Source organism: Oryctolagus cuniculus, chromosome 3 (assembly GCF_051225735.1).
Source record: "Oryctolagus cuniculus isolate XC-2025 breed Fujian yellow rabbit chromosome 3, ASM5122573v1, whole genome shotgun sequence".
NCBI classification, from domain to species: Eukaryota; Metazoa; Chordata; class Mammalia; order Lagomorpha; family Leporidae; genus Oryctolagus; species Oryctolagus cuniculus.
The window spans coordinates 173,237,181-173,250,173 of NC_142869.1; the positions used below are offsets into that span (position 1 = coordinate 173,237,181).

General features: G+C 41.0%; 1 protein-coding gene across 12 annotated transcripts in view; it reads right to left on the minus strand.

The window, feature by feature from the left end:
* DGKI (diacylglycerol kinase iota) overlaps nt 1-12,993 on the minus strand; it is a 507,839-nt gene that overhangs the window by 274,040 nt on the left and 220,806 nt on the right. For all 12 annotated transcript variants that reach the window (XR_007920530.3, XM_051849035.3, XM_051849034.3 and 9 more), the window contains exons 4-6: nt 12,381-12,455; nt 11,183-11,239; nt 427-492 (exon numbers count right to left, since the gene is read on the minus strand). Coding sequence is in view for 11 of the 12 variants with exons in the window: in XM_051849035.3 (XP_051704995.3) it covers nt 427-492; nt 11,183-11,239; nt 12,381-12,455 (198 nt within the window). In the remaining variant the exon portion in view is untranslated. The remainder of the gene's footprint in view (nt 1-426; nt 493-11,182; nt 11,240-12,380; nt 12,456-12,993) is intronic.

Genomic DNA, 12,993 nt, shown 5'->3' on the forward strand with positions numbered 1-12,993 from the left:
TATACACACACACACACACACACACACACACACATATAGAGAGAGAGAAAAGTAGTATTGCTCAACAACCCATTGATTTGTTATTATTGATCAGTGAAGTATGATTGGCCAGTAGCCCCCATGAGAAAGTTTTAAAAGACACAGGAAAAGTTTTATTTGCAAAAATCAATAACCACTGAAATTCACTATAAGAATGCATCCATCTCTCTTAAAAAGTGCCAATTCCTTTCATTAAGACCACTGCCTCTTACAGTGAATTCTGGAACAATTGAAACACCTTTTAAGGAAAAGACCAGAGAAATCAGGACTTTCATGCAGGGACCGATGCACTAAACAGCAGGCTTGGAAACAGGACTCATCTACTTTGGGTGTTGCCAAGGCCCAAGGAGCCCTCTGTGAAGGCCATGGGGTGACTGGGCTCCTTACCTTACCACACTGCTTACATTTTCCTTCCTGCCGACGCCTGTGCACCCAGTGATGACGCACAAAATTCTGCGGAAAAAATAAAGTTAAATGCGTATGTCATCATTTGCAAACCTCAGTATTCATTTTCTAATGTAGGACTTTACATTTACATAAACCATAACTAAGCCCATCTAGTTAATGGTAAGCATGAATTCACTTGGAAAAATGAAGTTCATTCCCTTTCTCAAGTGATTGTTCATGTCTGTAGAATGCATTTTTCATGCTTTCCCTCCTTGTCTTCTAGTGGCAAGTGGCCAGCCTAGACTGCTATTACCCTACTTTCTTCCTGGTAAAACAGTGTACAGATGTGTAAACCTGCTAGAGGACACTAGGCTAAGATGGGACTGGTTCAGGTAAAAGAAATATCCAAAGAAAAGTGAAAAGTTATAGGAGAGAAGCTGGAACAGCTATATTCAACTCCATTTAGCAAACATGTATTTATTGCCTTATCCTCATATATGGCAGAAAGGGACTATATAAAACATTCTATCTAAAACTTAAAAGAAACCAAATTCCCAGAAAGAAAGAAATTCCTTGATGCTAAGAATTTTTCACCAAAGTGAAGGAAGAAAAAATTGAACTGAAGAGAAGTCAAAGACAAGAGCTGTGGGCATAGAGGTGATGTCTTTGCAATGATACTGTGTTTCAGCTGTCCTTGGGAATCTTGACCTAGATTAGTTCTCAAGCTCTATTATCTTGGACTGCAGGAAACACAGAATGTCATTTTCTTCCCAAGCAGATGACCACTTCCGGTCACAGAGTCAAGAAGTGCCTATCAGTACAAGCGCTTGGGATACATTCCAAGAGAGAACTTTATCTTTACTACTAACCATGCTAGTAAACCTAATAACATAAAACTCATCTCTCTTAGACCAGTATGCCTAAGATACTTCCTGATTTTTTTTTTTTTTTGCTTTTTCTGAAGATACACACATTAACTAATATTAACACATCTATTGTTGGATCATAGTTCACATTTTCCCTTTAAAAAGCCCTTTTAATATATAGTCAATCATCCAATAAATACCTTTTTTTCCCCACAGGCAGAGTGGACAGTGAGAGAGAGAGACAGAGAGAAAGGTCTTCCTTTTCCGTTGGTTCACCCCACAATGACCGCTGAGGCCGGCGTGCTGCGCTGATCCGATGGCAGGAGCCAGGTACTTCTGGTCTCCCATGCGGGTGCAGGACCCAAGCACCTGGGCCATCCTCCACTGCACTCCCTGGCCATAGCAGAGAGCTGGCCTGGAAGAGGGGCAACCGGGACAGAATCCGGCGCCCCAACCGGGACTAGAACCCGGTGTGCCGGCGCAGCTGGCGGAGGATTAGCCTAGTGAGCCGCGGCGCTGGCCCCAATAAATATCTACTAAATGGCTAATACAGACTAGTTACTGCTCAAAAGTACAGACATAAAAAATAATTAGTGTCAAATGAAAAAAATGTTACATCAAGGCATAAAATTCAGAATGACGAGAATACCTCTACCAAGCATTAGCATTATCAGTACCAAAATGCTACTTCTATTTCCATTAATAATGTCAAATCAATCTAAACTGAAACTAAAAAAAGCCTTTAGAAGAATATTGGTCTTTTAACTATAATAATCTATAAAAAAGCCTAATGGTCCTGCATATTAGTCTAATTTCTGTCTTGCTTTTCCCACTGCCACAATTTAGTAAAACAAAGACACAATTTCATATTCAGTAGGAATGTACCAGTGAAGTCTTGAGAACTGTTAAAATATTGAAATATTTCTATTTGGTTGTTAAATTGCAATTGAGTACCCATACCATCTCTCTAGCTCTTCCCCTCCTGCCATAGTTCCCCCCACCACACCACCACAACCCTGCCACAATGGAGACCATTTCTACCTGGTCATTATTAAGCAATCAGAATGTTAGCTTCTGGCATAACAGCTCACAAGTATCCTGCTCCAATGAGCTCTATATTAAATCAAGGGGCTGGCCCTGTGGCATAGTGGGTAAAGCCTCCACCTGCAGTGCCAGCATCCCATATGGGCGTCAGTTCAAGTCCTGGCTGCTCCACTCCTGATCCAGCTCTCTGCCACGGCCTGGGAAAGCAGGAGAAGATGGTCGAAGTCCTTGGAATCCTGCACCCACGTGAGAGACCTGGAAGAAGCACCAGTCTCCTGGCTTCAGATCGGCGCAGCTCCAGCTTTTACAGCCTTTTAGAGAGTGAATCAGCAGGTGAAAAGACCTCTCTCTCTCTCCACCTCTGCCTCTCTGTAACTCTGCCTTTCAAATAAATAAATAAATCTTAAAAGGAAAAAAAAAAGCAATGCTTTAAAGATTTATTTAAAAAAAAAAATCAAGTTCCCTGGGCAATGTCATCGGTTTCCACCCCAGGAACCTCGGAAGACTGGGATCCCATGTACCCAGGTGGCAAGACAGGAACTTCAGCCTAACAGCCAGTTAAGACTGTCTGTAAGGCCGGCGCCGTGGCTCACTAGGCTAATCCTCAGCCTTGTGGCACCGGCACACCGGGTTCTAGTCCCGGTCGGGGCACCAGATTCTGTCCCAGTTGCCCCTCTTCCAGGCCAGCTCTCTGCTGTGGCCAGGGAGTGCAGTGGAGGATGGCCCAAGTGCTTGGGCCCTGCACCCGCATGGGAGACCAGGAGAAGTACCTGGCTCCTGCCTTCAGATCAGCGCGGTGCGCCGGCCACACCGCACCGGCCACGGTGGCCATTGGAGAGTGAACCAACAGCAAAGGAAGACCTTTCTCTCTGTCTCTCTCTCTCACTGTCCACTCTGCCTGTCAAAAAAAAAAAAAGATTGTCTGTAACTCTGTCAAATAAATAAAATAAATTTAAAAAAAGAATACTATAGGGAAGACTGGTGCCAAGTGCAGCACAGTTGTCCCTCTGTATCTGTGGGGAATTCAACCCCTCATGGATGCCAAAATCTGTAGTTACTAAGCCCTTCCCATTTGTATAAAATGGCATATTTGCATATAACCTATGAATGCTCCCTCATATACTTTTTTTGAGATTTATTTACTTATTTGAAAGGCAGAGTTACAGAGAGGCAGAGGCAGAGAGAGAGAGATCTTCCATCCACTGGTTCACTCCCCAAATGGCTACAATGGCTGGAGTTGTGCCGATCCAAAGCCAGGAGCCAGGAGCTTCCTCCGGGGCCTGATGATTTGGGCCATCTTCTACTGCTTTCCCAGGCCACGGTAGGGAACTGAATCAGAAGTGGAGCAGCAGGGACTCAAACCATCATCCATATGGAATACCAGAACTGCAGGCAGCGGCTTTACCTATTAAACCACAGGACCTGCTCCCCCCTCCCATATACTTTAAGTAGTTTTGATTACTTATTCCTAACACAATGTAAATGACACACAGATATCTTCTCTACTATATTGCTTATGGGATGACACCAGGAAAAATGCATATGTTCATTATGCACACAATCATATTTTCAAATACTTTCCATCAGTATTTGGTTGAATTCACAGAAAAAGAAAGCCAACTGTCTATCTCAGTTCATGTTATTGTGGGGCATGTTATCACAGGCTCAATGGAATTATCATTACCATCTTCATTTTACTAATACATACAAAGGTCACTCAGAGTGTACAAATCAAAGCCAGGATTCAAACAGACAAGTTGGCAGCAGAATCTATGCTCTTGCCGCTATGCCTCTCCTCTGATCTGAAAGCTACTTCAATAGGAGACACCAATAAATGATTTCAATGACAGTTGCTACTGGAAACATTGAATATATAAAAATGTCAGTATTTTAGGGACAGCAAAATTTAATGTAATTGTTGTTTAACAAAACTTGAGGAAGAATGAACAATATCACTGATTTTAAGAGAAATTTATACTTATTGGGATTATCAATCTTCTAATGACTACCAATTTAAGGAGAAAAATGTTAAAAATTGGATGCAATTATCTATGTGAAATCATGGCTAACTCAAGGAATAATTTAGTGACAGCTCTACTACAAAGATTAAACTGACACTTTCCACAAATCAACAGTTATTTACAAATTAGATGACTGACAATGATTTGTACTACAACATACATCATTTAAAGGGAAGATTTATAATGCCATGTCATTTAGTCAATTGAGGAAGTAAAAGAGAATATTTTAAAATTTTTTACTTAAATATTAATATATATGAGCCTATCTGTTGTTAAACATGTTTAATATCATCCTTCCTAGGAAATAAGTAGCCAACTATGATACAGGTGGATAGGGAAGCTTACACAGAATGACTATCATAGAAGAAACTGAGTAACTATTTCTAATCTAAAGCTCTATGATTTGAGATGTCAAGAATTCTTCTACTGAGAGTTCTTGGGTCTCCTATAAATTTATTTTTGAACATAGTTTAGACAAAGTAAACATTAATGTGTGTGTGGAATGGCATGGAATTTCCAGGCAAATTTCTTTGACAAATAATGAAATTGCCGTGGGGAGAACAGATCAGTTGTCGTCAACCACATGCAGAAAGAGTGGATTGTAGAACTGCTGTCACTTTCCAGTCCTCATTTCCCGTAGGTTTTAATTTTTCACACCATTTTCTTTTGAACACTGTTCCTATCTCCTAAACTGTTGGAATAAAGTTAGATTTTTCACACTATTTTCTTTTGATTGCTATTCATATCTCCCAGATCACTGGACTGACATTGGACTCAAGATCCTTACAATACAAATGTGAGTGTTGATAACAGCCCTGCCTTAACACTGCTGCTAAGACAGCAAAGCAAGGCTTCTGACACCATAACGTCGTTTTATTACTCATCAATAATTTGTGAATTATTCACATAGTATTCAAGTACTGGGTAAGAAAAGGGCTATTACTTATGGGTGTGAAAACACTGGTGATACATTATTTCAGGGCTTATTTTCAATACTGTTAGCAGCAATACATAACACGATTGCTCAGTTATTTTCAAATGGCCAATTCAACTCAAAGCATTATTCATAAAACACTTGAAAGGTTCATAGAAATCCTAACCCAGTCCTCATAGCATATGACTAAGAAAAATTAGGTCCAAAAATATTCAACTTGGAGGAGTCCAACAAATATCTATTAAAACCTGCCATTATGATGACAGACAGTGACCAACAGTCCCCACTCTAGAGACCCTTCTTACAAACTGGAGAATTAGAGATAGAATTTGAACCCAGGTCAAACTAATTCTCAAATAAATGTTGTTTTATTTACATCAAGTAAACTACCTGAAGTCTTTTAAATGAGGATCTCAGATGGGTCACAGTCAGCCATAAATATCATGTTCCAGATGTCCTCTTAGATAAAAGATTCTGAAACATTTTGAGACAAATGGGCCCCTTTATTAGATATATTCAGCCAGCAGATATTGATCAATCACATACCCTGGGTCCTGGCACAAGGAGTTTGGGACAAATTCCATGAGTGCCATCCCAAAGCTTACACCAAAGGAAGGAGACATTGCAAGACATTTGCAAGACAAGCAAACAGTTAAATGCATGAATAAGTAGGGTATGCAAAGCTCTCTGAAGGGGCAGAACAAGTTCTACCTATTTGAAGCTGTCTTTGAGACCTCTGCAAAGGATTGATTTTTGTTGTCCCTCTAATCCATATGTTGGAATCCTAACCCTGCAATGTGATGGCATATGGGAATAGGGCCATTGGCAGGTAGGTAGTTTATGAAGGTGGAGCCCTTATAAATGGAATTAAGGCCCTTATAAAATGGATCCCAGAGATCTCTCTTGCTCTTTTCCATCCATATGAGGACATAAGGAAAAGCAGTAGTTTGAAGCCTAGGAGAGGGTTCTCACCAGAACTGGCCAACATTGACACACTGATCTCAGACTGCTAGCCTCAAGAACTGTTAGAAATCAATTCTACTGGTAATACAGGCACCCAGCCTATAATATTTTAGACAGTCTCTGAGGGGATATTTTAGCTGAGACATAACTATAAGAAATAGTCATGCAGAGACCAACACTGTGGCATAGTAGGCTAAGCCTGCAGTGTCGTCATCCTAAATGGGTACCGATTCATGTACTGGCTGCTCCACTTCCAATCCATCTCCCTGCCAATAGCCTGGGAAAGTAGTGGAAGATGACCCAGGTGCTTGGGCCCCTGCAACTGTGTCAGAGAGCCAGAAGCTCCTGGGTCCTGGCCTCGGATTGGCTCAGCGCCAACCGTTGTGGCCATTTGGGGAGTGAACCAGCAGATGGAAGATCTCCTCTCTCTGTCTCTCCCTCTCTCTGTCTATAACTCTACCTCTCAAATAAATAAATTAAACCTTAAAAAAGAAATAGTAAGGGGCTGGCACTGTGGCACAATGGGTTAACTCCCTGGCCTGAAGCACCAGCATCCTATTTAGGCACTGGTTCTAGTCCCAGCTGCTCTACTTCCAATCCAGCTCTCTGCTATGATCTGGGAAAGCAGTAGAAGATGGCCCAAGGCTTTGGGCCCCTGCACCCACATGGGAGACCGGGAAGAAGCTCCTGGCTCCTGGCTTCAGATTGGCACAGCTCCGGGCATTGTGGCCAATTGAGGAGTGAACCATCAGATGGAAGACCTATCTCTCTCCCTCTCTCTGCCTCTCCTCTCTCTGTGTAACTCTTTCAAATACATAAATAAATATTTTTAAAAAAAAATGAATAGTAATGCAAAGAGATATTCCAAATAGGAATGAGATATGCCGATATCCAAAGATGATAGCTATCTTGGTGTGTGTCACACAGACGGAAGGAAAGTCCATGATGCAGCTGCACGGGGTTGGAGACATAGGCAGAAGCCAGAACACCTGGGCCTTTTCTTGCCAAGACAAAGGATGCGATTTGGCTCTAATGCTATGGAAACCTTTAAGCAGTTTTAAGCTGAGAAAGGACATAATCTTATTTTCATTTTAAAAGACTACTTTTTAAAATTACAGGTGGATTGAAGGAGAAAAGAATCAGGAAGAAGCTACTGTAGTGGTTAAAGAGATCACAATTCCTTCCATGCTGACAACAGAAATGGAGATGGATGGATGGATTTGAAGTATGAGTGTATCTTATGAATAAAACTGTTGGGAGTGGCAAATACATCACATGCATTAGATGTAGAAAGCACATGAGAAGGAATCAATATGACCCACCAGTTTTCTTTATTGAAGAGCTAGATGAACAGCCATCTCATTTTATGAGGTGTAAAAAAATTGTAAAAATACTTCTTATTTTTGATGATGGAATTAAAGAGTTTGGTTCTTGCTGTTTTATACCCAAGATGACGCGATACCTTCAAAGGGCATGTCAAATGAGACTCCAAGAAGTATAGACTAGAAACGCTAACATTAGGAGTTCTCAGCCCAAATGCAGCATTCAAAACCATGAAATTGGATATGCTCTTCTGATAGGATTAAGCAGAGATAAGAGAACAGGGACAAGTACCAAATTCAGATGGGTGTGCAGAGATCAGGAGGAGTGAACAATGAGAGAGAAGGAAGCACTAACCAAGGAACAAAGAGGGAAGTTAGGACAGAGTGATGCCATGAGCAAAGAGAAAATATACCCCTTATTCCTCAGTTAATGATCATTGCACTGAAACCTACACTGTTTCATATTAATACCTGTATTTCCAAGAAAAAGTAGTGTGTATATACACATAATATCTACCTATGAAGTGAGCATGGTAAAATGTTAAAAATTGTTAAATCATATACCAAATTTTGAAAATTCAAAAAAAAAAGAAGAAAGGAAAGAAATTCCAGAAGAATGGACTATGTGATGCTTTGAACATTCTTGAGAGACTAAGGCAGGAACAGAAAAATATTTCATGAATTTAGCATGAGGGAGATCACTGGCACCATCAAAGAGGCAATTTCAGGAAATAGGGAGAGTAGAAACCAGATCAGAACAGGTTAATATGACTAGAAGATGGCATACTAAAAATAAATTAAACAGATAACACTTTCTGGAAACTTGGCAGTGAACACAAAACAAGAATCAGAGCAGCAGTGAAGACACAGTTGGTGGTGAAGATGGAAGCTATTAGAGCACGTTTATGCTGAAGTTAATTGTGTGTGGGTTGGGGCAGCTGAAAATGGAGAAAAGGAAGGAATATCAAGTGTTTGCAAAAGAAGATAAGGGACAGTGTCCCAAACTCTTAGTGGTGGGGCAGAGAGGGATCTGGCTTCAGAGAAGAGAAAGGTCATAGCTAATGATCACCAAAAATACCTACAATAGAAGAATAGCACATAATAGTGACTATTATCTATCTACCTACCTACCTACTATCTATTTACCTATCTATTGTCTGTCTGTCCATCCATCCATCCATCGAGAGAGAGACAGAGAGAGGGAACAAGCTGAAGGGAGACACTGATCCCTTGCATGTAAATTCATAAACTCCATCTTAAGGACACTATCACTTCTGTTTTCCTAAACAAGAAACCACTAAGTTATCAGCTGACCAACGCTATGGTGCACTATGAGTTGACACTGAGAGCACCCACAACCCCACCTTATTTCTCACATTTTCCTCACCCCATGTGTGACCAACAGCCTCCCAATTGTTACCATATTGGACAAACCCAGTGGGAGATAAAATTAATGGCAGCAATTTCTGTTCTTCTCTCTACAACTTCCATCCACAACCTATTCTCTTTCCATATTTTCTCCCAATCCTATTGTATTAGGAACAATGAGATCATTTTTGTGTCTTTTTATCATTAATTATCTACAAAATGTTTGTGATCCTCTCCATAATTAGACATCTTCAATTCCTATTTTACATATGCATCTATATCCCCATAGCTTTGTTACTACTATATATGTATGCTGACAACTCACAAATATCTTACCTCCAGCCTGTCTTCCTCAAAAGCTCAAAACTCATAACCCCACTCAGCTTACTACTGGGTTTCTGTAATAGGGGCAACAAGAACACCTCACAACTGATAGTTCTACAACTAGATTCGACACATCCCCAACATCATCCTCAAGCCAATTCATTTTCACATGGTGATCAGGTTTCCAGAGCACAGGCCTGTTTTACACTGGGCTCCTCCATCTTTGTGCTCACAATGCAATAAACTCTGTTCTCTTCAAACTCCTATGTAACAACAATACTACTTAGTTCAGCACCATTATGTGCAGCCTACATTACTAGCAGAAACTCTTAAATTGTCTTCATGCCTTCAATAGCATTACTCCTGAATTACACTCCACACTGCAGCAAGAGTAATAGGTTCTGCAGTGGAGGATGGCCCAAGTGCTTGGGCCCTGCACCCCATGGGAGACCAGGAGAAGCACCTGGCTCCTGCCTTCAGATCAGCGCGGTGCGCTGGCTGCAGCACGCCGGCCGCAGCGGCCATTGGAGGGTGAACCAACGGCAAAGGAAGACCTTTCTCTCTGTCTCTCTCTCTCACTGTCCGCTCTGCCTGTCAAAAAAAAAAAAAAAAAAAATGTAATGCCTCCCTCCCAACTCCCCTGATGATAAAACTTCCATGGTGTATCTCTTGTGTTTCTCATTCTGTTTTTCTCCCTCCCTCCCTCCCTCTCTCTCTCCCTTCTCCCTGCCCCCATTAGTATTCATGTGCTGCCCCTCCTTCTGTCTTGAAGGCTCTTCCTCACCTCCTACTCACACCTGCCTCTGCAAGGTCTCAGTGCGACAGCTCCCTGCTCCAGGAAGCCCTTTCTCTGACTCCTTTCCTCCCTGTCGTATTACTACATAGGGCAGATGTGAGGAATACACCAGCAGGAAAGGTTTCCAAGGGATAGATGCATAAGTGGAACAGAAAGTTATTTCAATGGGAATGTAAATAAGTGGAGTAGCATGTTTACCAAAAATTATATTCACTTGACTTTCTCTGAAGGAAAGTGCCATACTAACATTTGGCTGGCAACCCTGAACAGCTCATCAGGAAAACTACTTTCTAAGGAGGACAGGTTCTGAGAACATGGGCTGTTGTTTTGAGACTGGGGAGTGCAAAAGTGGACCTGGAGCTAGACCACCCAGTATAATACAGGAGGGCTAAGAACCTTCCCTGCTTCCTCTAACTCCTCCCACACTGTGCTTGTCTCCCTAGCATAAAAGTTGAATAAATGAGCCCTGCAAAGTCTTACATCTCAGCGTCATCTCTCCCATCACATCTGTGTGCACCACTAACACGGCAGCAACTACTCTTCATTCCAGTTTCACATCTACCTGTTTCTCTTCACAGCCACACTGATAGGTCAAGCACACAGTACAAAATTGAACTGTACCTTATGATTTATTCACTTATTTATTTAGCACATGCCAACCCTACGATTCAGAGATGAAGTGCCCAAGAGCCCAACACATCAAAGGCAGAGTTTGGTACCAGACAGTCTGCCTGCAGCATCATGTGAGCAACCAACAACTGCAGCCCCAGAGTAGCCCAGCTCCACTCAACACTGAAAAATGAAACTACAATTGACCAAAGACAACAAGAGACTATTCTCACCCCTTCAATTCTACCACCATCTCTTCCCCCACCTTCTGGTTGCTTCAAGTAAGACCCCAGCTCCCCACACATTTCACAAGAAGAATAAAGTGCATTGCACCCACACTGATGGGATGTGGAGATTTCATTAAACACATTTATTGATGCATTCACAAGAAGCTGACATAGAATGGAAGGAGACAGAATTTATCTTTTTAAATCCCTGGTGAATGGCTATGAATCCAGTGAATCAGTGGGGAATCAAGCTGGCATTATCTAGAGGTCTGAGATACTCACTTCTCTTGGTGACCTTGAGCCTCCTTCCCGAAATGTTGGTTTACATCTAAAATTAATCTGTTATTGGAAAGAAAAGTACATTATATTAGGGATAAGTAGGAGACTAGAATGATTTACCTGAAAAAAAAAACACGGTGACAGAGACTGATAAAACTCAAAAACTAAGAAACTACACATTAGATAATCTACATATACCCCAAGCAATACTTTATCTCCAATCCATGTCCCTTCATTTTCTCTGATGAAAAGAAAATATCTTTGAACAGCAATGCTCTTACACTGCAAATTTGTGAAAGTGAGATAAGAAAGAGTCAGAGGGAAAATCTATGCAGCTGAAACCATTTGGCTGTTTTTGGACTTTCAAATTTGAAAATATAAACTTGAGAAATTTTTAATGTTAGGATGAGTATTCAAAGCACAGGCAAAATTATTCTTTATGAAATGACTAAGCATTGCCTTTTTTAGATGAGGTGGTCTCCTGCTCAGGGCATTTGCATCTTTTTTAGCTACCAGATAAAGTAGAAGGATAGGCATCAAGGAGAGGATGAGTAGTGCAGTTGAGACTGAAACAACTAATAAGAAAGTGTTAGCAGCCATTGCCACAAGATATCAGTTGGCAACAGTTGGTAACATGTAGCGAGACCACATCATTCTGGTGGCAGGCTGAAATATTTCAATGCACTTACACACAGCAGTTCAAGAATATAGATTATGCACACAGAGCCACACATGGAAATGGAGTAAGAAGCATGAAATCACACAGAAGACATCTACCTAACTGGAACCTTCCTTTCACCAAATTACAAATAAAGGAGTCATTGAGAGTACATTCTGGAGGAAAGACACTACCGGGGTGTCATATCCAGTCCCACTCACACATCCCCTGCTGCACAAGCAGATCACTGTCTATGAAGCCCAAGCAGAGATGAAACAGGAAGAAAATCAGGACACATCAGGCTTTTATCATTCCTTTCCCAAGAGTCAACATAAGTAGACAACAAATTATGCTTCAGCAAACAACAAAGCAAATGGCCCCTAAATATTTCCTCTCCATTATTAATCTGTCAATAATACTGGACTTCCAGCTCTTTCAAAGGCCATTGTTTTCAAAAGGTTGGAAAATAAACATTTACATCTGATGTTTGAAAACCAAACACCTGCAATGCAGCAAATGCAGCAGCAGGGGGCGAGCTCTTACCTTTTCTAGCTGCTCAATGCAGGCAGTATGGACCACGATTTTACACACAGCACACTTCCTCCTGAGAGCGGATTTCTATAACATTGAATTCAAAACAGGAGAAAGAAATATTAACAGTCTCTCCAAGAGCTCCCCGGTTTTACAGAGAGTCCACGTAAATGGAGTAAACATTGCCATTCTTTCTGTTACCAAGCAAATCTGAAACTTAATCCTAAAGATTAAATAATGTGCCACACTTCATAGTCTTTCACTGAGTAGCTCTGCGTCCACAGGACTTAAAGTGGCCTGAGCTGTCTTTTCACAGTACAATGATACCACCACTAACTATTGAACCTACAGTATTGAACCAGGCTCTTCATTCTATTTCTAAATTTCTTAATCCAAGGATGGAAATGTTCTTACCCCTCCATATCTTATCATTTTTTAATTCTCAGCCAAGTAATTACGTAACAGGATCAATATTCAAATTTCAGTCTGAGTTCAAAACAAGCATTCTTCACTATACATTGCATACACTTGTTGAATTACCACAAAGTACCCATAAATATAATTAAAATAATAATTATTAGCTAAAAAATATATTGTTTCCCTTCTACCAAACAGTCTACCTTTT